Here is a 26,886-nt window from a genome sequence, read left to right on the forward strand (position 1 = left end):
GCCCTAAGGCCTATGCAAGCCTAACAATTCCCTGGAAATTTCTTCCCACAATATTTACTTCTCTGGGCCCCTGTCTAGCAGGGCGACTGACATAATGCCCGAGGTGAATTTCCTATCTCCCATCCAATCATCAAGGTTCCTTTTGAAGAGGGCCAATGAGGTCCTCTGCTTGACATGTATGGGCAGTCTATTCCAGAGTATGGGGAGTATCTGGGTCAGGAACCTATCCCTCCAGCATGTTTTGTTCATTGTGATGATAGGGTTTAGATCCCTAGAGCGTGTGGCTCTGAGGGATTGGGATTTCTTTAAGTGGAGCATGTCCAACAGCTCAGGGTTTGACATGGCCTTGTATGTTAAGCAGAGATCACCTCTGAGTAGACGATATGCCACAGAGTATAGCTGGAGTTTTTTAGACTGTCGGCATATGGCATCTGCTTTAGGCCTGTGATTCTTTTACTGAGGTATTTCTGTGGCCTTTCCAGCTGTTGCAGATGTCTTGTGAGGTACATACCAAATGGGGCATTATACTCTATAATGGGTCTAATAAGGGATGAGTACAGCGGGACAATGACCTCTTTTTTTCTGGATGAAAAGCCCTTAGTGATGAGGTGTGCCACATAGAAGGATTTCCTGACTGTTGTGGCGATCTGGTTATCGAAAGTGAGACCACTGTCCACTTGTGTCCCTAAGTCTCTCATCACACTTTCGATGTTTAGTGTCCTGCCACCTATGTGGTAGTTCATGGGTACATGTTTTTTTCCAAAGGGGATAACTATACATTTCTTGGCATTAAGCTTGAGCCCATGGCTCTGGCACCAGGCATCTGTTTCTGTAAGGCCCTTTTGTAGAATATCCACATCCTTTGGGGATACAATAATGGCTCCCAGTTTGCAGTCATCTGCAAACTTTGTTAGCCAGAGTCCCATAGTGTTGGCCTGTACTTCAGAGAAGTAGATGCCAAACAAGAGTGGTCCCAGGACTGAACCCTGAGGTACTCCACTTGTCTGGAGCTGGATTTGGAGTCGGCTACTTTTACAGTCTGGGTTCTGTCAGTAAGCCAATTGGCAACTCATCGAGTGAAGTAGGGATTTATGCCCAGCTTAGTAAGTTTATCTATGATTCCAGAGTGGGGGAAGGTGTTGAAGGCCTTGGCAAGGTCCAGATAGGCTGTGTGGACCACCTTACCCTCGTCCACAGCTCTGAAGACCGATTCAAAGAAGTCAATCAGATTCAGGGGACAAGATCGGCCCTTCACAAACCCAAACTGGGTGGGGTTAGTTGAGTATTTTGCTCATTTGAGTAAGTGTGCATGTGTACATGTGTGTGGTTTGAGGTTAGTTCTATCCTGTTGGTGGGTAGTGGACAAGAACGTGCGTCCTACTAGCTCCAGCTTCCTTAGATGATTCCTAACATATTAACTTCACTGATGTATACTGATCCGCATTAGCCTAGTTAGTTAGATGAAGCATAGTGATCCATCATGAGAACACTTAGATTTCTCATACGCTTGGTTTATATAATAAAGGACAAGCTGGAGTCAGAAACAATCATCAGAAGACTGAGATGTAGCATTTTCCTTATGTTTCTGCAGTCTGTATACAAAGCTTCAAATGAATGCCATTATTCATATAATGATGTGCACAAATACTCTGGCTACATCTTTCAACAGTGCAAGCAATTATAACTGCTGCCTTGTTCTTTACTGTAACGCCATCTCACATCCATTTCCCCAGTGCTGATGCCTTCATTTTTTTCTTTACTGTAATACTGTCTGTAGAATGTTTGCATTTTGAAGTGTGGGACAACACCTTTGGAGGTGTAAGTACTGTTTGTGAAATGCCAGCCTCATCTGTCATATGTTTTTACCCATCCTTCCATCCATTTATAACCCTTTTTTCCCATTTTTGCTCATGGGGTCAGGGTGGCAGTTAAACAGTGAATCATCTAGAGCTAAGGTTTACACCACCAGGTGACTAGCCCTGCTGCATATCTTCTAGCAAACATATTGTCTGCTGCTACAAGATAACACCATTGCTAATTAATATTACCATGAGCACACAATGTTTAAAACATGAAGTATTTGCTTATTTTTAAGCAGCAATATTTTGTTGTCTGGCCTCACCAGTTGATGGAAAATCTGTAGATAACAGATGTGTGCGCTGGTAACTGGACAAGGGCAAACAAGTATGCTCTTGTGTAACCTTGGAGGGATGTAGTACGAAATGATTTTGCTCATTTTTTGGTCTGACAGCCACTATGAATTATTTGGACACGAATATCAGAATTTGTCTTGGGTATAAGAACTTTGATTAACTTATTTTTGCTTGACTCAGTGGTATCATTTTTACTATTTTGATTTCAGTGTGGTATTAGAAGAAATGTCCTTGCCCTCCTACCTCTTTCCTCAGCATTTTTTTAGATATATATATATATATATATATATATACACACACATATAAACTGCTTTTAGAATACTTTAGTTGTGATTTCTGACACAGACCATACCATATTTCTTCCATATTGAGAGGTATCCTTTTTTGTGTTCCTGACATTAAAATGAGTTCTCCAGAAGTGCACTTATTAGCAGTATAGGGCTAAAATGGGGAGTGCAAACCTTCTGTACACATGGAAAAAAAAATCACATTTTCTCCTGCCAATTTTTTTCCTCAAATATTCCATTATTCTGCTCACTTTCTATGTTTCTCTGTCACAGTGCTTACTTGTCTGTATGGTATTAGACAAGTATTACAAGTCAGTTTAATTTGCTATTGTTTATCACACTGCAGTTTTGTAAAAAAAAAAAAAAAAAAAAAAAAAAAAAAAAAAAAAAAAAAATAGGGATTTATTTAACATTTGTTTACTGGGAAACTCTGACTTGGAACAAAGCCAATTTTCAGCAGAGGCCCAGGGAGGCTGTCTGGAGGCTGTGGTTGAACAGAGATTCTAGTCGACCTAACAGGTCATGTCTGAAGCTGCTATTTTGCAAGTAATGACTTATCTAGGCATACATAGCTATTTTTGATATAATCTAACAGTTGTACAGTGAAACAGTCTAAACTGCAACTGAGAGCAAATGTCATATTTTGCCCTCAACTGTACAGATTTTCGCAGAATGTCCAGATTTTTGGCTCATATTTTTGGCCTGTTCCTTTTTTTTCCTGGCAAATCACTGGAGTGATCTCAGGATTGAAGTCTCTAAATAATGACAAACATTTGAGTTTCAGACTTCAAATCCTTCAGAAAACGTATATTAAAACAAACCCTGTTACTCTAGCAACTTTCTAAGTTTGAGGGCAATATTTTAAATATGTCCCTATTTGTACCCCCATTTTGTCAAGCTTTGTCCAGATTTTTTGCATTAACAGGTTGAGAGGTAGTTGCAGAGAATTTGCTGATCAATCACAACAATGCAAGATGTCTGTAATATACACTCATTAGTTTTAAGAATACCATTACACCTAAAAATAAAACATAAATAAAAAAATTAAGAAATCCTTGTATTTGTAACATAAATAAGCTCTTTAACTGATTGGCTATATGTACACATTTTACATACACGTACATACATACAAATGTTTTAGGCATGGACAAGAATACCCTTCTAGCTTGCAAATGTACCAGAACAGTCATTTCAGTGAAGAAGACATTCTTAAAAAAATTCTAAAGTAGTGCTTATTTTATTATAATTAGAAATGTTATTCCATGTGTCAGCTATTGTTATAGAGAACAAGTTACTACATCTCTTATTATGGTATCAACTCCTACACAGATAATATGATTCTTTACAACATTTTGGTAACTGTAAACATTCCTAGAGGTAGTTGTCTCTAATTACTCTCTTCCTAAGGTCTCCACTTAAATATCAATATGAAATGGAATAAAAAGTTCAAATATTTTAATCTTTTGTAATAACAAACTTTCACATCCATACAAGCCCTTGGTATGTTTTCACTGTGCTCTTTCCAATATATTTATGCTAATTTTACTACAAGATTTTTGATTATTATTCCAATACTGCGGTGGTGGTGCTACGGTAGCATTGCCGCCTCACAGTTAGACGTTGCCCGTTCGATTCTCAGTCAAAGAGTCTTCTGTGTGGTGACATGCGTGAACGGGCATTCCTTTGTTGTTTAATGTTGTGCGTTAGGCCCGGCAAGCCAGCACGTAAAACTCTACTGCCAATCATTAGCGGACCTGAGTTCCGCTGTGGCAACCCCTAACCTGGAAAAGCCGAAAGACACAAACAAACATTCCATACTCTAATTTGGGTCGATTGTAACTTAGAAGCCATAACTTCACAAGTTCTGATTTTCTTTTCTTTATAAATCTTTTTTTATTTTTATTTTTTTATTATTTTTTGTTTTTACAGTCTACCCATATACCCAGGTTATTAAACAAATCCACATTTTAAAATCACAGTGTGCTGTATTAAATACTCCTTTTTCAATCTCTCAGAAATCTCATAGGCTTTGCGGTTGATAAATGTATCAACATATTGTCCTCCTGTACCCAAATGGTTTGAAGTACTCAAGTTATTTTGTCCTGTGACATATGTAACCTGTTTACCCATTTAAAGTTACCTGCATGCAGACAATAGAGCACCACAAATGAAAAAGACAGATCAGAAAGACGTGATGTAAAAGGTTATGGGCCTGAGTGAGAACTCTATAGGACACCCTGACTGTAACCTAGAGATTAACCTGTCCAGTTAATGTGTCTTTGTCATGTCCTATTTGTAGGCCATGCAGCTCTCCATCTTATCAAAACTGCATCAGTAAATAGTTGTTGTAATGTACTGACCATTGTTTTCTGTATGGTTTTATCAAAGGCTGACATTAAGTCTGTATAAATTACACCACAGCACCACTTGTCATTTATAACTGTTATTGTATTATTACAGAACATCACATTACAGGCAGTTATAGATCTGTTTTCAACATATGCATGCTTATATGAAGTTTCAAGTCCTAGTCTTCTCAATTCTGATGATACATTTTTAAAATAACCTTCTCCATTGTTTATCCACAACAAGAAAGTAAAACTATGGGTCTCTGTGACTATGGGTCTGTCCGGTTCCCCTATCCTTTAAATATCGGTTGAACAAATGCATGTCTCCAATCTCACGTGCAACTCTGAGTTTGTCCTGTTCTCCTGCGTCTTAAATATGGTTTGAACAAGTATGTCTCCAATCTTAAGTTAAGGGTCTCTGTGACTCTGGGTTTGTCCTGTTCTATCACTTAAATATGGGTTGCACAAATGCACATTTCCAATCTTGAGGAATCTTCTCATACTTTAATGAACTGGTGAACAACAAATACAGTGATCCTGTAATTTCATGCCAAAAGTGTTCTCAGGTCATTGTTGCAAATTCTATTTCATCCCTGTACTTTGTGTCCAATGTGCATATTTATTTTTCAATATAATGTTAATTAATGTCAGCATTGAAGTTAATGGGATATTATACAATTCCTCCCCTAAAACATGCACGCTGATTGGCCAGCCCAACCAGCATGCCCGTTGTAAATCCCTCAATATACTAACGGAAAAAAGTCCGGTCGCCCGGACTTTTTCCGTTAGTATAAAACACTGTCTCGCTATGTTAAAAGAGTTTAACATAGCGACAGGTTTAAAAGCAACGGAGATCTCCGCTGTTATTTTAAAGCTGTCTCGCTATGTTAAACTCCTTTAACATAGCGACAGTGTGTAAAAGGCGAGATCTTGATCTCCGTTGCTTTTTTTAAAGCTGTCTTGCTATATTAAATGGGTTTAACATAGCGAGACGGCTTTAAAATAAGCAACGGAGATATCCGTTGTTTATTTTAAAGCTGTCTCGCTATGTTAAACCCATTTAACATAGCGAGACAGTTTTTTAAAAAAAAAAGCAACGGAGATCGCAAGATCTCCGTTGCTTTTTACTGTTTTGCTATGTTAAATGGGTTTAACATAGCGAGAGAGCTTTACAATAAGCAACAGAGATCTCTGTTGCTTATTTTAAAGCTGTCTCGCTATGTTAAACCCATTTAACATAGCAAAACAGTAAAAAAAAGCAATGGAGATCTTGTGTTCTCCGTTGCTTTTGCCCACAGCTCTGATGTACTGCATAGGCATGCGCAGTACATCAGAACTGCCGCAGAATACCAGACAGCTGCGGAAGGGCAGTAAAGAGGCATTATACAATGCCATTATTTAAGAAAAGTAATTATTTATTTTCTTAAATAATGTCATTATAATAATAACCACTTCTGGGTGTGGTAATGCTGGATTTACCCACGGTTGGCTTTGTTTGGACCCTCGGGACCAAACCACGCCAACCGTGGGTAAATCCAGCATTACCCACACCCAGGCGTGGGTTATTGCTATATTATTAGTACAATTTTTCACCACCTTTGGGCAACCAAAACTGTTTTGAATAACATTTTATAAATATAATACATTTATAATCTGTTGTGTTGGAGAATACAGTTTACATTACACACAGTTTGTAGGTTTTCAGTCCTACTACATCTTGTGCATGTGTGTGTGTATACACACACACATATATATATATATATATATATATATATGGGATCCATACAGATCCCCGAAAACAAAATCACCGAAACTAATTTCGGTTTGGCATACTTGCGCAAAAGTGCTTTTCACTGAAGAAGCACTTTCGCGTATGTATGCCTTTTTGTGTGACCTCACTATGGTGTGGATAAGGGAAAATTCCCTTTTCCTCACTGTATTGCGGTCTCGGAGTGAGAATATTAAAATAGGGGGGGGTGTGGGGGGTGAAACGTAGATTACATTTTTTTACTTTTTTTTTAAACCTATATTAAACGAAAGCGCTTTCGTTAATACATGCTCGATGATTATGGATTTGGGACTTTGCACATTTGTGCATGTCCTAGATCCACACACACACACACACACACACACACACACACATACACACACATATAGGAAGAGGGGTGTTAAGACCCACAACTAGAAAAACAGGGGCCATACAATTTGGCCCATGCGCCCAACTAAAACACATGTGAAGCTTTTCTTGGACTGGCTGGGTACATCAGAAAAGTTATGAATAATTTGTAACTATTGCCTTTTTTACCAAAGAAAAAGCTCCTATCAAGGTGCAATGGCCCCTTGAGACAAAAGGAGCATCTAATGAGTGAAAAAGACTGATACTTCAGACTTGTTAGTGAATCTTGATTTTAATGAGGAATATATCCTGTCTAATGGTGCATTAAAGGTAGGTTTGGGAGTAGTGCTCTCCAAAGATATTCTAGGTGAGGAGTACTCTGTGTATTATATTAGTATAAAATTAAAGCAATGCCACCGTACACCATCTTACTCATATGTGATCATGCTAACCTTAACCAAAATCACTACTCCTTTCCCCATCTTTAGACTTACACATTAGAGTGTTCATAGGCAGGTACTAGGCTATTGGCCCTAGGGCCTATATAAGCCTAGCCAAAAAAGGTACCCTGGCTTTCGCCATCTAAGAAAATTATTTTCCTGTGCCACTGTTGGGCAGAGCCACAGAAGTGATCCCAGTGTGAATTTCCTATTTTCCATCCAATTATCAAGATTTTTCTTGAAGAGTGCTAATGACGAGCTTTGTTTGCTATAGATAGGTAGTTTGTTCCAGAGTATGGGGAGTCTCTGGGACAGGAATCTATCCCTCCAGCATGTTCTATTTATTGTGGTAACCAGGTTTAGGCCCCTAGAGCATGTAGCTCATAGGGATTGGGATTTCTTTAAGTGGAGCATGTCCAACAGCTCTGGGTTTGACATAGCTTTGTATGTTAGGCAGAGATCGCCTCTGAGTAGGCGATATGTGACAGAGTAAAGCTGGAGTTTTTTGAGACTGTCTATGTAGGGCATCTGTTTGAGGCCATTAATCATCTTTGTGAGGTATTATATACCAAAAGGGGCATTGTACTCTATAATGGGTCTAATGAGTGACGAGTAGAGGGGAACAAGGACTTCTTTTTTCCTGGATGAGAAACCTTTTGTGATGAGGTGTGCCATGTAGAAGGATTTCCTGACTACTGTGGTGATGTGATTATCAAAGGAGAGACTACTGTCCACCTGTGTCCCAGGGTCTCTTATCACACTTTCGGTGTTAAGTAGACTACCAGCTATGTGGTAGTTCATGTGTAAAGAGTTTTTACCAAAGGGGATGACAATTATCTTTTTGGCATTGAGCTTGAGGCCATGGCTTTGACACCAGGCATTTGTCTCAGTGAGGCCCTTTTGTAGGATGTCCACATTGTTAGGAGTTTCGATTATGGCTCCTAGTTTGCAGTCATCTGCGAATTTTGTTAGCCTGTACTTCAGAGAAGTAGATACCAAACAGGAGAGGACCCAGGATGGAACCCTGTGGTACTCCACTTGTCACTGGTCTGAAGTCGGATTTGGAGTCTGCTACTTTCACAGTGTGGGTTCTGCCAGTGAGCCAGTTGGCAACCCATCTTGTGACATAGGGATTTATACCTAGTTTAGTGAGTTAAACATCCTTTCCCTAATAGTACCACTGCATATGAGACACACACACACACACACACAGACACACATTTAATTTATCTGTCCAGTTTTATTAGCTTGGTCTTCAAAGTTATAGTTCTTGTTTGCTCTCACTTCCATTTCTTATACGTTTGTCTATCATCGTGCTTGAATTCCAGCTCTGCATTTTGCCCAACTGTTTGACATTCCTTCAGAAGGTGGTATAATACTTTATTCTATTTTCCATTTTCTGTTTGTATCTTGTACCGTGGAGGTCAGGTTGTGACTAAAGAGAATCTGTCAGCCAGTCCACTTACATGGTTACTAAACTGAAATTAATATGTAAACAAACAAACAAAGAGCTGAATAATGGGAATAAATTAAATGATTTCATACAGAGATTAAGTTTAGAGAGTACAGTACAAATCTATTTGTTTTACTTTTTATTAAAATGCACAATTAAATGTTTACTTACAGGTGCCATGTAATCTGTGTACATTGTTGGTACTCTTACAGGACATAAAACACAGTAGACGGGTATTCCGAAATTAAAAATCGCATACTGTTTAATGCTAAACTCTGCAGTAAGTGTTATCATGCAACCATATTGCTCAACCTCTTACAGCAAAAAATCTGGACAAAGCCATAAATAATGGGGGGACAAAGGTCCACAAATAGGGACATATTTTAAATATTGCTTTTACAAACTTAGAACACTGATAGAATAAACAGGTTTTGCATTAGCATGGATTTTCTGAAGGGTATAAAGTCTGAAACTCAAATGTCTGTCATTTTCTGACTTCAGTCCTCAATGATTTGCCAGAAATCCACAATTTTCTGAGAAACAGACCAAAAGTGTGAGGCAAAAATCTGGACATTCTGCAAAAATCCTAGAGTTGAGAAGTATGTATGCAGGGAATATCCAATTCATAGATATTTGTAGCACAATCACACAAGTATGAACATTTGTGTGGTCATTAGTATATACTTTCATAAGCACCATATTTGTGGGTGAATGTGAAAATATTTCATTTTGATATATGTGAATATGGATATTAATATCAACCATGTCTGTTAATTATAAAATGTATACATATGTGAATAAATTGCTTATGTGCATGCATACACATAGGCATATACATGCACATTACTCAAGCAAAAAAACAAAGATTGGCATATATACATGCATGTATACATACACATATGTATGCATGTGTATCTAATTATCTGTCAAGATAATTATGTAAATATGCAGGTACAAATTGGGTCACAAATCATGTTTTACACTTGCCATTACTATTTATATGATTTAGGTGATGATGATGATAATCACCAATGAGTTTGTCCCATGTTTTGTGTTTTGAACAAATTCATTGATGATCATTTAATTGTTGATTGTACACACACACACACATACCTACATATACATATATATATATATATATATATATATATATATATATATATGCTCATAACACATTATTGATTAAATTTATAGGTAGTTATACACAAATGAGGGTGCAGATAACAACAGTGGAAGACAAGGACAGTACAGTAATGTGATGCAGTCTAGTTACCACCCAGATGTACCAAAAGCGTAATTCCACATGGTAGGATAACAGCAGAACTGTTTGTATTGCTGGGAAAGTGAATTGAGAGAAAACTATGTAAACAGTGTATGAATGTTGTATACCTGGCATATTATTATTGTATTACATAATAAGTCATTATGGCCACATTACCCTTTAACGTTTAACTGACCCTTGGCATTATGACAGACATTTGCATAGACCTAAAATGTGACATCAACACACTGGCCGTACCTTGTGTGTACTGTTGTGGACATTTGACAAGGTGATGGCAGTCCTATACTTGGGCTGAGACAACACATCCTTGTTTTCATTTGATGCAGTCAGGTATGGGGTGTGGTACGTGAGGTACTGTAGGGTTTATCATCAAGACATAGCAATGAGAGCAATCACCAGAGGGGACATGTTGAGTGGGAACACTGTTCTGTCACTGGCATGATATTTGCAGTCTTGCTGTCTAGACAATACATTTTGTATGAATAGACTATTTCTCATTCAGGGCCTGGGGTGTTCTTGTATGGTTTGGGTCATCCAGAAGTGTACTGGCAGGCCTTATGTAAATGTAATTGTTCATTCATGTCCTGCTAAGTCTTCCAGGATGACAGTACTGCATCTATATATGTTTTTAGGTTTTGTCACTTCTCTGAAATACACAACACTGTGTTATGTGATACTATCATGTAGCCAATGTACATACATGATTAATAGGTCTGTAAATACCATTCATGGGTCTGGACAATGATACTGGTTTGCTAGCATGTGGTGATGCCAAAATGAAAGAAATGTGCACATTTAGATTCATATATTAATGGGTTAACAGTAGGATACTGATCCAGAAGAACATCAGCAGCCTGGCCACAACATCCCGTATTGTAAGGACCCAGTGGCATGACTAATTTATACTGAGTTTTAGGCCCCTTTCAATTAAAGCTTCAAGGGCCAGACCCAGGCTGTAATTGTGATTGCCCATCCATGCATCCAGGTTATGCTTAAAGAGGGAAAGGGAGCTACTTTGCTTTATATCCAAAGGAAGTCTATTCTGTTAATGGGGGATTCTCTGACATATACAGCTAGCTTGCCAGCAAGACCTATTTATATTATGGTAGAAGAGGAGTTCTCTTGAACAGGTGTTTATGATGTTACTAGTTCTGCGAATGTGCAGCAAGTGACAGTGGACTGGATCCTTTGAAGCTATGCAAATTAGACAGATTACCTCTCCAGAGTCTATAGGAAAACAGAAAAAAGACAAAGTGCTTTAAGGTTGTCTGGGTAGCTCAAGAAACACACACGATTAATGTAATGAAGAAACAATGCAGCCTGACAAGGTCATGTGCTTAGGCAAGTACATACCATTGGGGACATCATACGCTATTAATCACCCCTGGTGATTAGGGTAAAGGATTTCATAACATTAGTGGATACATAGTGGCCAAAGGATACCCAATTGTCAGTGAAAGTCCTCAGGTCCCTAATGACTGAATCAGTGTTGGCTAAAGACATGGTTCTAGTGCTGCATTTCTTGGCATGTAGTTTTAGAGTCTGCTCCAGGCACCACTTATTGTTGCACGCTAGTCCTTCCTGAGAAATCTGGAAGTCAGATGCTGAGGTAGTGACAACTCCACACTTGGTCAGCTACAAATTCTTGATGTCAGCCTTAACACTGGAGAAGCAAACCAATGACAAGTGCTTCTGGAATTGATCACTGTGGGATAGCACACGCAAATACTCCGATGGCTTAGTGGTAATTTGCTGTGACTATGGTGTACAGAATCCTGGGTTCAAGACTTGCAAGCGCTGATTATTTTACCTTGTTGGCTAGGCTTACTTAGGCCCTTGGGCCAATAGCCTAGTACCTACCTATGAACCTATGAAGACAGCATGCCTCCCAAACAATAGAGTTGGCTACACCTATTAACCAGTATGCTATCTAGCAGGTAACATTCGAGTTTACAATGACAGCAGTAACCTTGAAGTGCACTTCTAAAACCGTTTTGTGCACTGCATACATAGTTTCACCAAAATACCTGCATTATCAGATATGTAGCATATCTGAAATTTAGAGACATTCACATCTGTCAGTAACATGTGGAGGGTGTTTTTCAACCACATGAATATAAACATAAGATTATGTGTTACATACATACACAGAAAATAGCTACTAGTCAAAATATAGGGTTATCGATGGCATGAGATTTTGGTCGCAGGACTTGATTTTTACTTTCTTAGTAAAAAAGTATCCCCGTAATTACCTACTGTAAAATAATAGGAATGGTACTGAAAAGTATATGAGGAAATGTATAGATTGTATGTGCTTCAACTTTCAAATGCTAATCAGTATAAACTAACTATACTTCAGTCAAACATTCAGGAAAGATGTGAAAGTTGAAAACATTTTACCACAATGAATGACAGAAAAAAGTGAGAAAAGAAATCCAGTAGGATGGAATCACTATTAGACAAATAGTTATGGTGTGATTTCTGAAGGACAACATACAGCATCAGCTAATACTTTTAGAAAAGTGATTAGATTCAGTTCCAATCCTGCATGACATTTTTAGAGAAAAGATGCAAAATATTTTACTCTCTTAGAATATTTGGACATTTGTTGCTAAACATGTTTCTTTGCAAGGTACAACTGTCCAAAACAATGCTGTGCTGTAAAATTAGGTAAAATCTATATGATTATAAAAGCGTACTTACATCAACACACACACACACACACACACACACACACACACACACACACACACACACACACACACAACAATAATAACAGACCATATGAAATATAATTGTCAGTGGAGGGGAAAGGATTTATAGCAATAAGCATGAAAAATACTATTGCCTAGGCTTGAATAATTATCAGATATAGTTTTTCAAAAAAACAAGTACATAGTAAAGTAGCTATCACATCACTGCTAAGAAGGCTTCAGGTCTATGTGTAACAAGATAGCATCTCTAGCCAAGTAAAATCCAGTCATTCAGCAAATCTAATTGCTCATGAGTGGGGGAAGGAAAATACAAAAGGACAAACTGCAACAAAGTTCTAAGCACTTCCTCTAACAACCCCCGCTGAGAGTTTGTGTAATTTGAAATGCCGTATGCCGAAAAGGCTCTTTGAAAACCTCAACTCTGGGTGAACATGCAACTTACACAGTGCTAAAATGTAAACAAACTCTTCTAGCAAAAATCTGAGATAGTGCCCCTTTAACAAACCTTGAGGTACACTTGTTGCTAATGTAGGTTGCGACAACTCCACCTTTAGTCCCTATCTGTGTGGCTGTTGGCTGTGGAAGGCACTATAGCCTTGTACTGGTGGAATGCTTTCTGCAGCTTAAGGCACAGATGTTTATATTATCCAGAGTGAGGAGAGCTTGTATGGTGTGGAGTTTCCTGTTAAGGCTCCCAGCATTGAGCAGTAACACTTTCAGGTTCTTTTGGGTTTAATTTGCACTGCCTGTAAGTTTGTCACTTTGGCATTGTCTAAAAAAGGCTCTAAGGGGGTGGATAAAATTTTAGCCAAAATCTAGCAGCTCAAGTAGGACAGGTGCAGAATATCTTTGGCAAAGTAACATGGTCTGTTGACCATGTCCTCCCAGGCTGACTGATACTGAATACCCATGGACAGACACCAGAAACTAAGCCAATTGTTAGTCAATCATTTGTTGTTCATACTGTGGCATCATCCTTGGTGAAGGTAGAATGCTGCTCAATGCTAGGTACATAATGGTCTGAAACACATTTCAGAGAGGTCCATAACATCTATTCAAATAATCCAGAGAGTATGGATTCATTTATGTATGCCCACATGGACTATGATATAGTTATATTGATACCTGTGGTGTGGTGACTTGAGTGCATGTGTAACTTAGCAAATCATGGTGCCAGATAAGCAACTGACTGTAATCGTCTCCTTGTCCAGTCTGGTGAGTGGGGCATCTGTATGTCATACATGAAGTCCCTTATGACAAGAGTTATGGGTAAATGGTTTGCTTGCCTTATGGGTTTTGTTTTGGGGGGGGGGGTCCACTGGGTGTAAGCTTATGTGTGGGGTTTGGTATTGCTTCTGGTATATACTTTAGAGATTGCTGAGAATAGGCATTGTTGTTTGCCAGCTTAGGAGGACTTTGAAGTTAGGGGAGACTGCTTTTTAGTGCCTCAGCACAAGTTGATCTATGTGTGTGGTGGATGTGGTCTGTGTTTTTGACAACCTTGTTCTTCTGCAAGATTTTTGCCTCTAAAGAAATTATACATCTTGTGCATACTGTGTAGGTTTCTTTAAGGATTAAAAGGTTGTCAGTGAACATGAGACGATTGCTACATTGTCTCTGGATGCCCACATCTACCAAGTTGGCTATGGAGACATTTGGAAATTGCATATCCATGTCTTCTAGACCTGTATTAGGATGTGCTATTGGGGTTTGAGAACTGGGTTTTACAGAAATCGCCCAGCATGACGTCTAGGGTTAGGGACTAGAGCTGAATAGTGCTAGGATATGTAGGGCTATCTGACGTGTAAGCTAGCTGCTCTGAGCTCAACTTTATGCAATGCATCACTAAATTGCAGGTTGTTTTAATTTACTTTTTGCTTCTTCCAAACACTTGCTTTCATCTCTCTCAACTGTACAGATTTTCGCAGAATGTCCAGATTTTTGCTTCATATTTTTGGTCGATTTTTCATAAAATTGTGGTTTTCTGACAAATTAGTGACAAATCATTAAAGATTGAAGTTAGAAAATAAATGGCAAACATTTGACTTTTAGACTCTATACCCTTCAGAAAATTCATGCTAATGCAAACATCTGTTATTCTATCAACTTTCTAAGTTTGTAAAAGCAATATTTAAAAAGTGTCCCTATTTTTGGGCCTTTGTCCACTTTTATTTATGGCTTTGTCCAGATTTTTTGCTCTACGAGGTTGGGAGGTATGCTTACTTTGGATTTCATTTTCAACCTCCAGATGTTTATGATTAGCTCCATAACAGTGCCATACTATTCATATATCTTGGAATACAACTTCCTATAGTGTTCCTCACAGCATACTGACAATGCTTTCATTATTGTTGCATTTGAGTTCCAGCTCCTGGGTATGTTGACCAAGGCGTTTAAGTCACTGTTGCTGCATTCCTGTATTTGTTTACATATTGTCTTTTTGAATTACTTACTGATAAGTGCAAACCATTTACTTTCATTCAGGTTTTCAGACTTCTTGCATATGGCTATCTGGGCCATTTCATTGCTGAGTGAGTTAGAGAGAGAGAGAGAGAGAGAGAGAGATTGTTCACAGTTCTTGACTGGTTTCTTACTCCCTTGGAGTTGTCTTTAGTAACTCCTTCAGCTTGCACATTCTGACAACTTATTTTTTTTAGATCAAGCAGAGTGACATTATTTGCAGCTCTTGCTATAATTCTTCCTTAATACTTCTAAACACAAAATGACAACATGGGTTTGAAACCAACTTTTCTTTTGTCTTCAAGTTCCAATACCAGGTGTCCCTTTGTTTTTTCTCCAGTTTGTACATACTTTTTTCTAACTCCTTTAAATCAGGATCTTTCCTTTCTACCTGGAGGTGTCAAATGGTTTAGCACATTCAAGTTTACTATTATGTTTTACTTTTCCAGTTTGTACATAGTTTAGACAATCTCCTGGACGCATTAACAAATCTTATCTGGTCAAAAGTCAGCCAACAGGTATTTAAAATTCTCTTTCTACTTTGCTTCCAATTTCCTCTGCTTAGAGACAGCACTCACAGCTGCCTTGGTATTGCTACACTATCATAATTTCACTTTGCACAGCTGTAACAGGAGTGCAAAATGCCCTTGTGCTCCTGCCTATCAGAAATATTTTGATTCAAAATATTTTCATTCACTTCAAGAACTTATGCATACCTCTCAACCACTTAGTCCAAAATACCTGGACAAAAACAAAAAAATAATTTGGGGACAAAGGCCTAAAAATTGGGAAAGATTTTAAATGCTGCTGTTATAAACTTAGAAAGTTTATAAAATAAATGGTTTTGCATTAGTGTGCATTTTCTTAAGGATATGAAGTCTGAAACTCAAATATCTGTCATTATTTAGTGCCATCCATCCTCTAATTTGCCAAAAAAACCCACAGATTTTTATGAGAAATAGATAAAAAATCTGACCACTCTTGAAAGTCTGGACACTTGAGAGGTATAACTGTATGTGACAAAACTTAGTTAGCCAACATCATTTTTTATGGACCCGTGTTGGTATAGCTCAGCAGAACTTACCATCTGCTAACCTTCTATGACAGCAACGCATTTATACTTTAATTACCTGTACTGAAAAAATATATAGAAAAAAAGTCATTTGTGCACAGCAATGTACTCCTGTCACACTGTCACCCTGTTCAAGCTTTAGAGGCAATTACACAAACTTGTTTCAGAAATTCCACCAGAGATTTGGTAGAGCAACATTACAACACACCTTTGAGCTCCAAGTCTCTTGTGGAAAGCTAGAGATTTTTTTTCCTCAAGCAACCCTTTAACCATCACAAAAAAAGTACAGTTTTGTACCTACCATAAATGTAGATGTCCGATAGGTATGCATCTGCAGTCATAACATATGGGTTGTCCTGCCTCAGGCAGCCCTCGGTCGGCCGGATTCCAAAGTCTGGGTCCGGCCTCGGCTGATGTCGCACTTCACCCGACGTCATAGCTCCTGGGGTATAAAGGCATCAGCCGACGCCATTTTCCTCAGTGTTTCTTGCCCCAGATGCCAGGTGCCCTCTAGGAAGGCTAAATTTGGATAAATGTTGTAAATTCCAAACAGTAGCAAACAAATTATATATATATACATACAAACAAATACACCATAATAGATTCCCCCAGCTAGCTGAAAGAGGGGTAAGCACCCTAGGAATACCACAGAGGGGAAGGAGGGTGGGTAATCCTGACTGCAGATGCATACCTATCGGACATCTACATTTATGGTAGGTACAAAACTGTACTATGTCCTTCAAGGATGCATCTGCAGTCATAACATATGGGTAGAATACCATAGCCAAACTGGGGGAGGAGGCACTAAGATAAAGATGGTGTAGTTAAGATCCCTTGTAAAACTGCAGTTGCAAAGCCTGCTCGGGATCTGGAGTATAAAGGAAGATTGTAATGCTTGGCAAATGTATGCACGGAGCTCCAAGTAGCAGCTTCTAAAATGTCTTTGGTAGCCACTCCTCGTAGGAAAGCTGTAGTGGTGGCTGTAGCCCTTGTGGAGTGAGGCCTGATATTTTCAGGAGTTGTCTTTCCATGAAAAGAGTAACAGAATCGAATGCAATTTCCTATCCATTTTGAAATTGTCTGTTTGGAAATTGCTTTTCCTTGCACTCCTGTTGCACATGCTACCAGAAGTTGGTCAGTTTTTCTGCTGGTCTTAGTTCTGTCCAGGTAGTAGCGCAGTTGTCTATGTACATCCAAGGTGTGTAGTAGCTTTTCCCCCCTGTTCTGTGGGTTAGGGAAGAACGTAGGTAAATGAATAGCTTGGTTCAAGGATACCCTGGATACCACCTTTGGCATGAAAGTAGGATTGGTTCTCAGAGACACTCTATCCTGGTGAAAGATAAGGAAAGGCTGTACTGCCATTAATGCCTGTAACTCGGATACCCTTCTTGCTGAAGTGATTGCTAGAAGGAAGGCAGTTTTCCAGGATAAGAACTGTAAGTCTGCTGATGCTGCTGGCTCAAAAGGGGGAAGTGTTAATTTTTCCAGTACAAAATTGAGATCCCATGCAGGCAGAGGTGGTTTCCTTGGAGGTTTTACATTTTTGATCCCTCTTAGAAATTGCCTGAGAAGAGGTTGAGAGAAGATAGGAGGATCCATGTTGTACTCTGCTGAAATTGCTGAAGCATGAATCTTTATGGAAGAATAGGACAGGCCATTGTGGAACAGTTCTGCTAAGTATTCTAGGATGTGTGCTAGGTTTGCAAGCGTGACATCTGTTCCCTTTGATGCACTCCAAATGAGGAATCTCTTCCATTTGGCTGAGTATGTTTTCCTTGTGGAGGGTCTGCGAGCCTCCAGGATAATGTCCTTGACCCTCTGAGATAAAACAGGTTGGTTTTGTTTTATGCAATTTTCCAGGCAGTTAGCTGCAGCGTTTTCAAGTTTGGATGCAGGGTCTTGTAGTTGTTCTGTGTTAGAAGTAAAGGCCATAGAGGTAGAGGCCATGGGTTCGTCCGAGACATGCTTCTCAGTAGCGGGTACCAATGCTGCCTTGGCCTGTCTGGAGCTATCAGAATTACCTTTGGCTGTTCCTCCCTGATCTTCAGTAGAACTTTGCGCATCAATGGGAGAGGCGGGAAGGCATAAACTGTCAGGGCCTTCCAGCTGAAAGAAAGGGAGTCCACCCTCCAGGCTTGTGGGTGGTATTCTATTGAGCAGAATTTCTTCAGTTGGTGGTTGAGTGGGGAGGCGAACAGGTCTATCTCTGGCATTCCCCATTTCTTTGTTATGGTTTTGAAGATATCTGGATGCAGCATCCATTCGTGAGCATCCGTGGTAGTTCTGCTTAATTTGTCTGCTAGTGAATTCTCTTTTCCTGGTACGAATCTGGCCTGCAGTTGAATGTTGAGATTCAGGCCTAGGTTCCACAGTTCCATTGCCATCCGGCATAGAGGGTAGGAATGCATGCCTCCCTGTTTGTTGATGTACCACATGACTGTGGTATTGTCCGTCCTTATCAGCAGGTGTCCTTGCTGGAGGAATGATTTGAATGCCTCTATTGCATGCTTCACTGCCAGCATCTCCTTTAGATTTATGTGTAGTTTCAGCTGGTCTTGGGACCATAGGCCTTGGATACACTTGTCTTTCATGTGTGCGCCCCAGCCTAGGTCTGAGGCGTCCGTGGTGATGGTCTGCTTTGGTTGTGGTTTGTGGAAAGGCAACCTTCTGTTGGTCTGGCAGGCCTGAGCCCACCACAGGAATTCTTTTTTCAGGCATGGAATGATTGGTATCATGGTTTCTAGACTGTGTCTGTGTTGAGACCATACATTTCTTAGGTACCATTGTAATTTTCTCATATGCAGTCTGGCATGTGGGATCAAGATTATGCAGGATGCCATGTAACCCAGGGCCTGCAGGACTTTCCTTGCAGTAAGCTGAGTTTGTCTTGTCAATGCCGTGAAGTAGACTGGAAGTTGTTTTTGTTTTTCCTCTGTGAGAAAAGCCATCTGAGTTATTGTGTCCAGTTCTGCACCCAAAAATGTTATCCTTTGGGATGGCACTAGTCTTGACTTCTGTGTGTTGACTGTGTATCCCAAGGCTTCCAGCAGTTGTATGACATAGGACAAATCCTTTATTATTTCTGTCTTGCTGTCCGCTTGTATAAGACAGTCGTCCAGGTATGGGTAGATTTGAATTCCCTGAAGCCTGCAATGTGCAATTACTGATGCCAGGCATTTTGTGAATACTCTGGGCGCAGTAGATAAGCCAAAGGGCAATGCTGAGAATTGATAATGCTCTGATCCTGCAAGAAATCTGAGGTGTCTTCTGCAATCTGGTCATATAGGGACGTGCAGGTATGCCTCCTTGTGATCTAGAGTCACCAGCCAAGACTCCTTGCCCAACATGGGAAGAAGTTGCTGTAGGGTCAGCATCTTGAATTTTGGTACAATGAGATATGTGTTCAGTGCGGACAAGTCGAGAATAGGCCTCCATTGAGTTTCTTTTCTTGGTACAAGGAATAGTCTGGAGTAAAATCCTTGGCCTTGCTCCATAGATGGTACCTTTTCTATTGCTCTCATCCTTAGTAAGTTGATGATCTGTTTTAGAGCCTCTGACTTCTGGCTTGGTGGAAGGTTTGGCATTCCTCTCTTTTCTGGTAAAGTGTGGAAGTGAAACCTGTAGCCTTTGTCTATTGTTTGCAAAGTCCATTTGTCTCCTGTAATGCAATGCCAGTTTTTTGAAAATAAAGCTAACTTTCCGCCCAAGGGTGCTTCCAATTGTTCCCTGGTAGGCGGAATCAGAGCCAAGTCATTGTGTCTGTCCTGTGGAAGTGGTTGCAGTCGCAGCTGTGGAGGCACTCCTCTGGTTGTCAGGTTGCCACTGACGGCCCCTGTAGGCACCCCTTGATTGACCTCTGCCTCTTGGGCGTCTATTTCTGCCTCTTTGTGCTCTGGAGGTGTCTGGAAAGGACCAATTCTTTGAAGGCCAATTTCTGCTGAACCTCAGAGGTTGGACCTGCAGAAAATCCTTGACTGTTTGCACAGATTTTGCTTTTTCTTCCACTTTCTTTAGAACCTCCTGTGCAGGGGAGCCAAATAAACTTTGTTTCTCCATAGGGGCATCTAGGAGTTTAGACTTAACATGGTCTGGCAAGGATTGCTCTTTTAGCCAGGCATGCCTTCGAATCACTGCTCCAGTCATAGCTGATCTAAATGAAGCCTCCAGTGCATCATAGCCACATTTTAAAAAATGATTACTGACCTGCTGAGAATTGTGTACCAACTCCTGAAGGGACTTGCGGTCTAAAGGCTCAGGAGAGGAAAGCTTTTTATTCAGCTGATCTAACAAAAATTCCTGGTACTGTATCATGTGAAATTGACAGTTTAAAGCCCTGGCAGAAAGAGTAGCAGATGTATAAACCTTTTACCCCATCTCTAATGCTCTTGATTCTCTTTCAGAGGGTAGGGGTTTTTTGGCAGAGGCAGCTGCAACACCCTTAGGGCCCTGAGAAATGGTTTCTGGGTCTGCAGTGTGGGCCTTGTACAAGTGGAAGTGAGAATCCGGGACCCTGTAATATCTGTCAGGTTTGGCAGGGGCCGGGGGAAGAGAATCAGGGGCTGAACTGGCATCATTGTATGCATCATCAACAACTGATAGTACAGGTGGTATGGCTAAAGGCCTATGCTCTGGTAAGTGTAAAAAAGTCCTTAGCCTTTTCCTAGAATCAGAAAAATCCTGACCCTGCCAATTGGAAATGTTCCCTCATTGAATGTAGAGTTTCCCCAAATGAAAATTCTTCTGGGGGGGAGGCAGAAGGAATGGAGTCTTCTGCATCCTAATCCTCATAAGGTGAGTATGGTCCTTCCTGATGGTCTGATAAATCTGATCCATCCGAGGAATAGTCAGAGGAGAGAGGTTCAGGGGGTTCAGTCCTAGGCCTTTTTTCAGGAGGGGGTTGTGAGGCCCTGTCTGGGTGAGGTTGGGATCCCCTGATCAAAGAAATAAGGTCCTCAGCAAGGCTGAGAATCTGAGAACTTGAGGAAGGTCTGTGAGGTGGAGCTTTTGTAGGTAAGGCCTTAGAAAGTTTAGCTGCTTTAGCCCTGGAGAAGGCCTTAATAGACATAGAAGCAGGGGGGTCTAGCTGCCCCACGTGCAGGAGTAGAAATGTCCAACGGAATGGTGTCGGACAATTCTTGTGTGCCTGCTTCTTCGGTAGGAATTTCTGTAGCAGACTCAGCCGGGGCCTCGGTTGTCGGAGGCATGCTAGCGGACGAAGGAAGAACCGAGGACTCTGTTTCAGCCGAAACCAAGACACTCGCGGTAGGCCTAACCGTGGTTTCAGCCGAAACTGCGGGCCGCGAGTGTCGGTCCTTTTCCTTGCGTTTTTTAGCTAAATGTGTAGTCGGAGTCTCCGATGGCATTTTATATGCAAAGGCGGGACCAAAAAACTCTTCTGCAAACTCCGACCGACGTCCAAGTGTCCGTCGGTTGAAGGAAGCACAGGCTAAACAAGCTGATACGTCGTGGTCTGGGCCTAAGCAAGGAAGGCAGTAAGAGTGGAAATCCTTATGAGGTATTTGTTTCCCACAAGTTAAACAATTATTTACTTTGTCTGACATCGACTGAGGCAAGAAAGAGTCCCCAATGGGGTACTTAGCTTTTTTAGAAGTCTTCGGTAGCTGAAATCTCTGGATCTGACCGACCAGCACTTGCGAACAGCTTCTGCTTCGGGCACCGCGCGGCAAGAAAGACTGAGGAAAATGGCGTTGGCTGATGCCTTTATACCCCAGGAGCTATGACGTCGGGTGAAGTGCGACATCAGCCGAGGCCGGACCCAGACTTTGGAATCCGGCCAACCGAGGGCTGCCTGAGGCAGGACAACCCATAGGTTATGACTGCAGATGCATCCTTGAAGGACATTATTGTTTTATTGCTATAATAAATCCCTATACAGGCACAAAGAATGATTTTCTATTAGATGTGATAGTTCAATATCATCAACTATTCACTAATCAGAAGACTTTCTTTTTGTTTATGGTTCTCATACACTTTGACATTGGTTTCCTTGTAATGTTCACAAGAAGAAACAGGCATGTACCGTTTGCCAAGAAGACATAGGTTCATACTGTTAACTGAAAAGCAGGTTCAGACAACACTTATTAAGATTCAGTATTATAAAAAAAGTTCCACAATTTGTTAGAGTTTTCTACATACTTCAGAATTCTTTTACTTGCCAACAAGCTTGGCTTGCAAACACACACACACATACAAATATATTTTCTACCAGTGCATTTCAGTAGAAACACAGTTCTCTTCAGAAAACATTTACTAATTTTCCAGTGGATAATTCTCAAAAACAAGAGCAAATGTCTGGTGCATGTAAGTAGCAGCATCTTCAATGCTACAACACAACATCATATACTCGAAATTAGCAGCTTGTTAAGATTCCAGTCAGTGCATTATAAAGTTACCAGCTTTGCATTCAATGTATCTTAAACTTTTTTCCATTGCAAAGATTTCCATTTGTTTGCTTTCCCTTTTTTTTTAGGCACAGTTCATTTAACTTTAACAAACCTTTCCCCAGCAGAATTTTCTTGGTATACAAACCACATGATTCATTTCTACCCAAATAATCACAGAGAAAGAAACAATATAGAAATATTATTGAGTGTACATCTGTGTGTCAATAATTTTAAACTGTTTCGAAAGCAGTATATAACTAAACTTTAACCTGCAATCCATTAGCACTTCATACACTATTTAGGTTTTAGTTTAGAACAAAAAACAGTACAGTCATCATTTTCTAAAGTACATACTTTAGAATTGTTTGAGTTACTGTCGTGGAAAGCAAGTGCAACCATTTTCCACAGTACATAGTTTCACCACTTTTTCTAAACCCAAACCATAATGCCACAAAATGTCATGCCAACACATTTTAAATGTATTTATTGTTTGACTTTAAGGACAGCACTTTCATATACTGAAGTATTTCCAATACCTCCCCCAAATCATAAGAGATTTGAAACTACAGAGTTTCTCATGTCATTGATTTTATTCACTGAAATTGCAACATGCTATTTTTGAATTATAAATTTTTAATAACACTTTCAGTACTCACTATTTGTACATATCCAGCTTCAACAATTCCTTTCACCAACATTCTTGACCAAACACTTCAAGCTGCAACAACATTTCCTTAAGACATTTCTTTCAGCAGCTGTTATATGCACTATGCACTTTTTTGAAAGCTACTATTTTAACTATGTCATTGTACTTTTTTAAAACATTCAACAATGCTACCACTGTTTGTCATAAAATACGATTAAAATTTGTTGGTTTACTAATTATTCTACTAACTCAAAAGGCAAGTTTCTGTTTCTAGCTCCTTGCTTTAGTTATGGCAAAGTGAAGCCCAATGACTCTCTTCAACACTGAACTGTAAATTCATTCAGCATTGTTTGCTTGGGAGACATGCTCTTCCATCCCCATTTCAACACTCGCTCTGAAATTTACTTTTGTAGATTCCTAAAAACTCAGAAGCAGGTTGCTTATATTTTAGCAGTGCATGATAATTTTTTTGCCAATTCTCTACCACAGTAGCATGTTGTAGCTATAAAAACAAGTTTCAAGTGGATTTATTTATGAGAAACAACTCAATAGTTCAGCATTCTGGCTTTCCAAATAACAAAGGCATTTCAGCTCACTCAATTCAAGATATAGTCCAGTTCATTTAAACAAACAGGTTTTTACCACCAAGTCTGCAACACTACCCTATATTCCACACAAATATGTATTTTTACATTCTCCACAACTTCCTTGTGACTGCATGGCCACAGATCTCTACCTAGTTTCAGAGCTTCTCCAACCTTCTTGCAAGGACACCACACTACTGTCCAAGTCAGCCTCAGGTTGACTACCTCATCCTGCTTCATTCCTGAGTTTTCTATCTCTCTCTCCACCCCTATTTGCTCCCTGTCTTACAAGAAGGGAGCTGTGGCTTCTTCCATTCAGGGTGTTTGTGTGACATCTCTCTCTCTCAGTGCTCCAACACCACAGCTCCACGTGTCCTGTTGCAGTCACTGGGAGCTACTATACGACAATTTGCACACACACATACAGATATATTCACACACAGTGGGTTTCCAACTAGTACATGGTTGTTTATACTTTTATTGTCTGAACCTTGTAGCTCTAGGCTGGCTAGAACTACCCTGTCAAATTCAGTATAATCAACTAATAGTTGCACACAAAATTCTCTATCAACCAGAAATTACACCTATACTTAAAAAATATCATCATCCCATATAGCAACCTAAAAACTCTCCGCTCCTCTAATAGAACACTAGTTCAAACTGTTAAAGCCAACAACACAGCTGGTGACTATCTATTTCCTAATTATGTTGGCAAACTCTGGAACTCACTTCCTGTTGAACTCACTGCAATCCCCTCTAACTCAATTTAAAACATCTCTTAAAAAAACACTTACAAATACATTGGCTATGCCCTTGTACAAACTCTGACTAACCCCTTCACTATTTACCATGTACAAACCCTGACTAACCCCTTCACTATTTATCATGCATATCTTAAAACCAGGCTTCATGTTGGAACTATCACAACCATAGCTCCTATACCTCAGCTGATTCAGATGTTAGATTAGTTAGTGAAATGCTGAACTACAAGAGAACTTACACATCCATGTACAACTATAATTACTATGCTCATGCATAAAAGTTTATAATTCTCAAACCTATTATATATTCTGGCATAACCAGATTACCTTTCTGTAAGTGATTCTGTACAAAGTATATAAGTGTCAAAGTATAAATCTGTTCTTGTACACAAGTATATAACTGTCAAAGTAACACTGTCTTCATGTATGTAACTATGCAGCTTTCCTCCCTGGGCCTCCGCTGAAAATGGACCACAATCCAGTCGGACATTCCTAGTTAACAAATATAAAAATAAAATAAATAAAAAATAAATACATTTTATTAAAATATGTTTACATTCTCAAAGAAATTGGGGTCAAACATGGGTCAGGACAACCTCTTCATAGTCTTGCAGGATACTGTTTTGAACTATGGCTCTATCTTCTCCAACACCATGTTTTCAGTGATTTCTCAGTAAGCAATGTGCATGTTCACCTAACACTGATTGGCATAGGAAGCTGCAATATCTTTGTGGAATATGAAACATGTACCATCTTCAAAGGGAGCAAAGACAAACTTACCACTCAATTGACCCTGCTGCCTGCCCTTGCCCACACTTATAACCTACTAATTGAATAGAGGTCAAGTACAACAAAATGTAAAACCTGAAAGCATGTAACAATTACTGCCTTGATTTTAATCATTGTGCAAACTGAAACATCATTTAATCCATAGGAATCCCTACATCTCTCCATACATCTGTTCTTACAGTCCACAGTTCAAAATGTTTAATTATTCTTCTTAAGTACACCGTAAACACCAGTCAACAAAGCAGCAGCATTTTCATTAAGCAGCAGTGTTTTCATTAAAGTCTATAAAGGACAATTTCTTCCTCACTAACCTGAGAGGTCCAAGGTTGCGAAGGCGTAACATTTTAATAACACATCAGTGTATATGTGCAGAAGGCAATAAAAACATATTTGGCAAATGACCCAGCCAAATGCTGTGTATAGTAACTGCCCACCATTAACCAAAATGCTTATAGCGCAAAACAGCAGAACAAAGATTACATGGATTAAACAGCAGAACAAAGATTACATGGATTAGTGGCTCAACTGTTCTGGCCGGCTGCGGTGGTGCAGCGGTTAGCGTTGTCACCTCACAGCAAGAGGCTCTCCGGTTGATCATCGGCTGGGGTATCTTCTGTGAGGAGTCTGCATGTCTTTCCTGCAGTCGTGTGGGTTTCCTACGGGTGCTCCAGTTTCCTCCCACATCCCCATTGACATGCTGCAAGTGGATTGGACATGCTAAAATTGACCCTAGGCGTGAGTGCTTGCATGTGTGCATCTTCCGTGGAAGGTTGGGTGCTGGGCTGGCAACTCGACACCGTAAAACTCCACTGTCAATCATGAGTGGACAAGGTGATCTGCTGTGGCGACCCCTAACCAGGAAAAGCCAAGAGAGAGTGGCTCGACTGTTCTGATCTGAATGAATGAGACCCTTTTTTCATGTGTAATGATATGTTCAGACTCTTACAATGACATTTGGAATATTGGGAATAACCTCTTCCCCAAATCTGCTTTAGAATCACTAAGTAATACAGTCCAGAATTTCTAAAGTGTTGGAATGACAGCTTGAAAAGAGTACTAAAATAAAGGTGCTGGAGTTACTATGTTGATTACAAAAATCAGGTATACACTCAGGTAAATCAAAGTCTCACCAGGAAAAATGGGTATGCATTCCTTTTCATACTGAAAAATTAAAACAAATGTTACCTTCATTTTCAGCTTTATTTCCACCACTGGAGACTTGCAAGTCCTTCCAAGGAATAAATGCAAAGACAGAGTTCAGCAATGAAATCTCATAGAACAAGATGAAGTACCTCTTCAACATGACTTGGTCCCAAAAACTGGAAATAAAAACATCAATTTGAATAATAAGAGATATGTTTGCTGGAACTCCCATAT

The 26,886-nt window shown here is 39.8% G+C and overlaps 1 protein-coding gene across 3 annotated transcripts in view; it reads right to left on the minus strand.

Annotated features, from left to right (window-relative positions):
* Nucleotides 1-26,886, minus strand: part of LOC122811527 (transmembrane gamma-carboxyglutamic acid protein 2-like) — a 1,149,160-nt gene that overhangs the window by 1,010,648 nt on the left and 111,626 nt on the right. For all 3 annotated transcript variants that reach the window (XM_044083417.1, XM_044083418.1, XM_044083419.1), the window contains exon 2: nucleotides 26,695-26,828. In XM_044083417.1, coding sequence (XP_043939352.1) covers nucleotides 26,695-26,812 — 118 coding nt within the window. In that variant the 5' untranslated portion in view covers nucleotides 26,813-26,828. The remainder of the gene's footprint in view (nucleotides 1-26,694; nucleotides 26,829-26,886) is intronic.

The sequence above is a fragment of the Protopterus annectens genome, chromosome 9.part0 (genome assembly GCF_019279795.1).
Source record: "Protopterus annectens isolate FY-2018-M chromosome 9.part0, PAN1.0, whole genome shotgun sequence".
Classification (NCBI taxonomy): Eukaryota; Metazoa; Chordata; order Ceratodontiformes; family Protopteridae; genus Protopterus; species Protopterus annectens.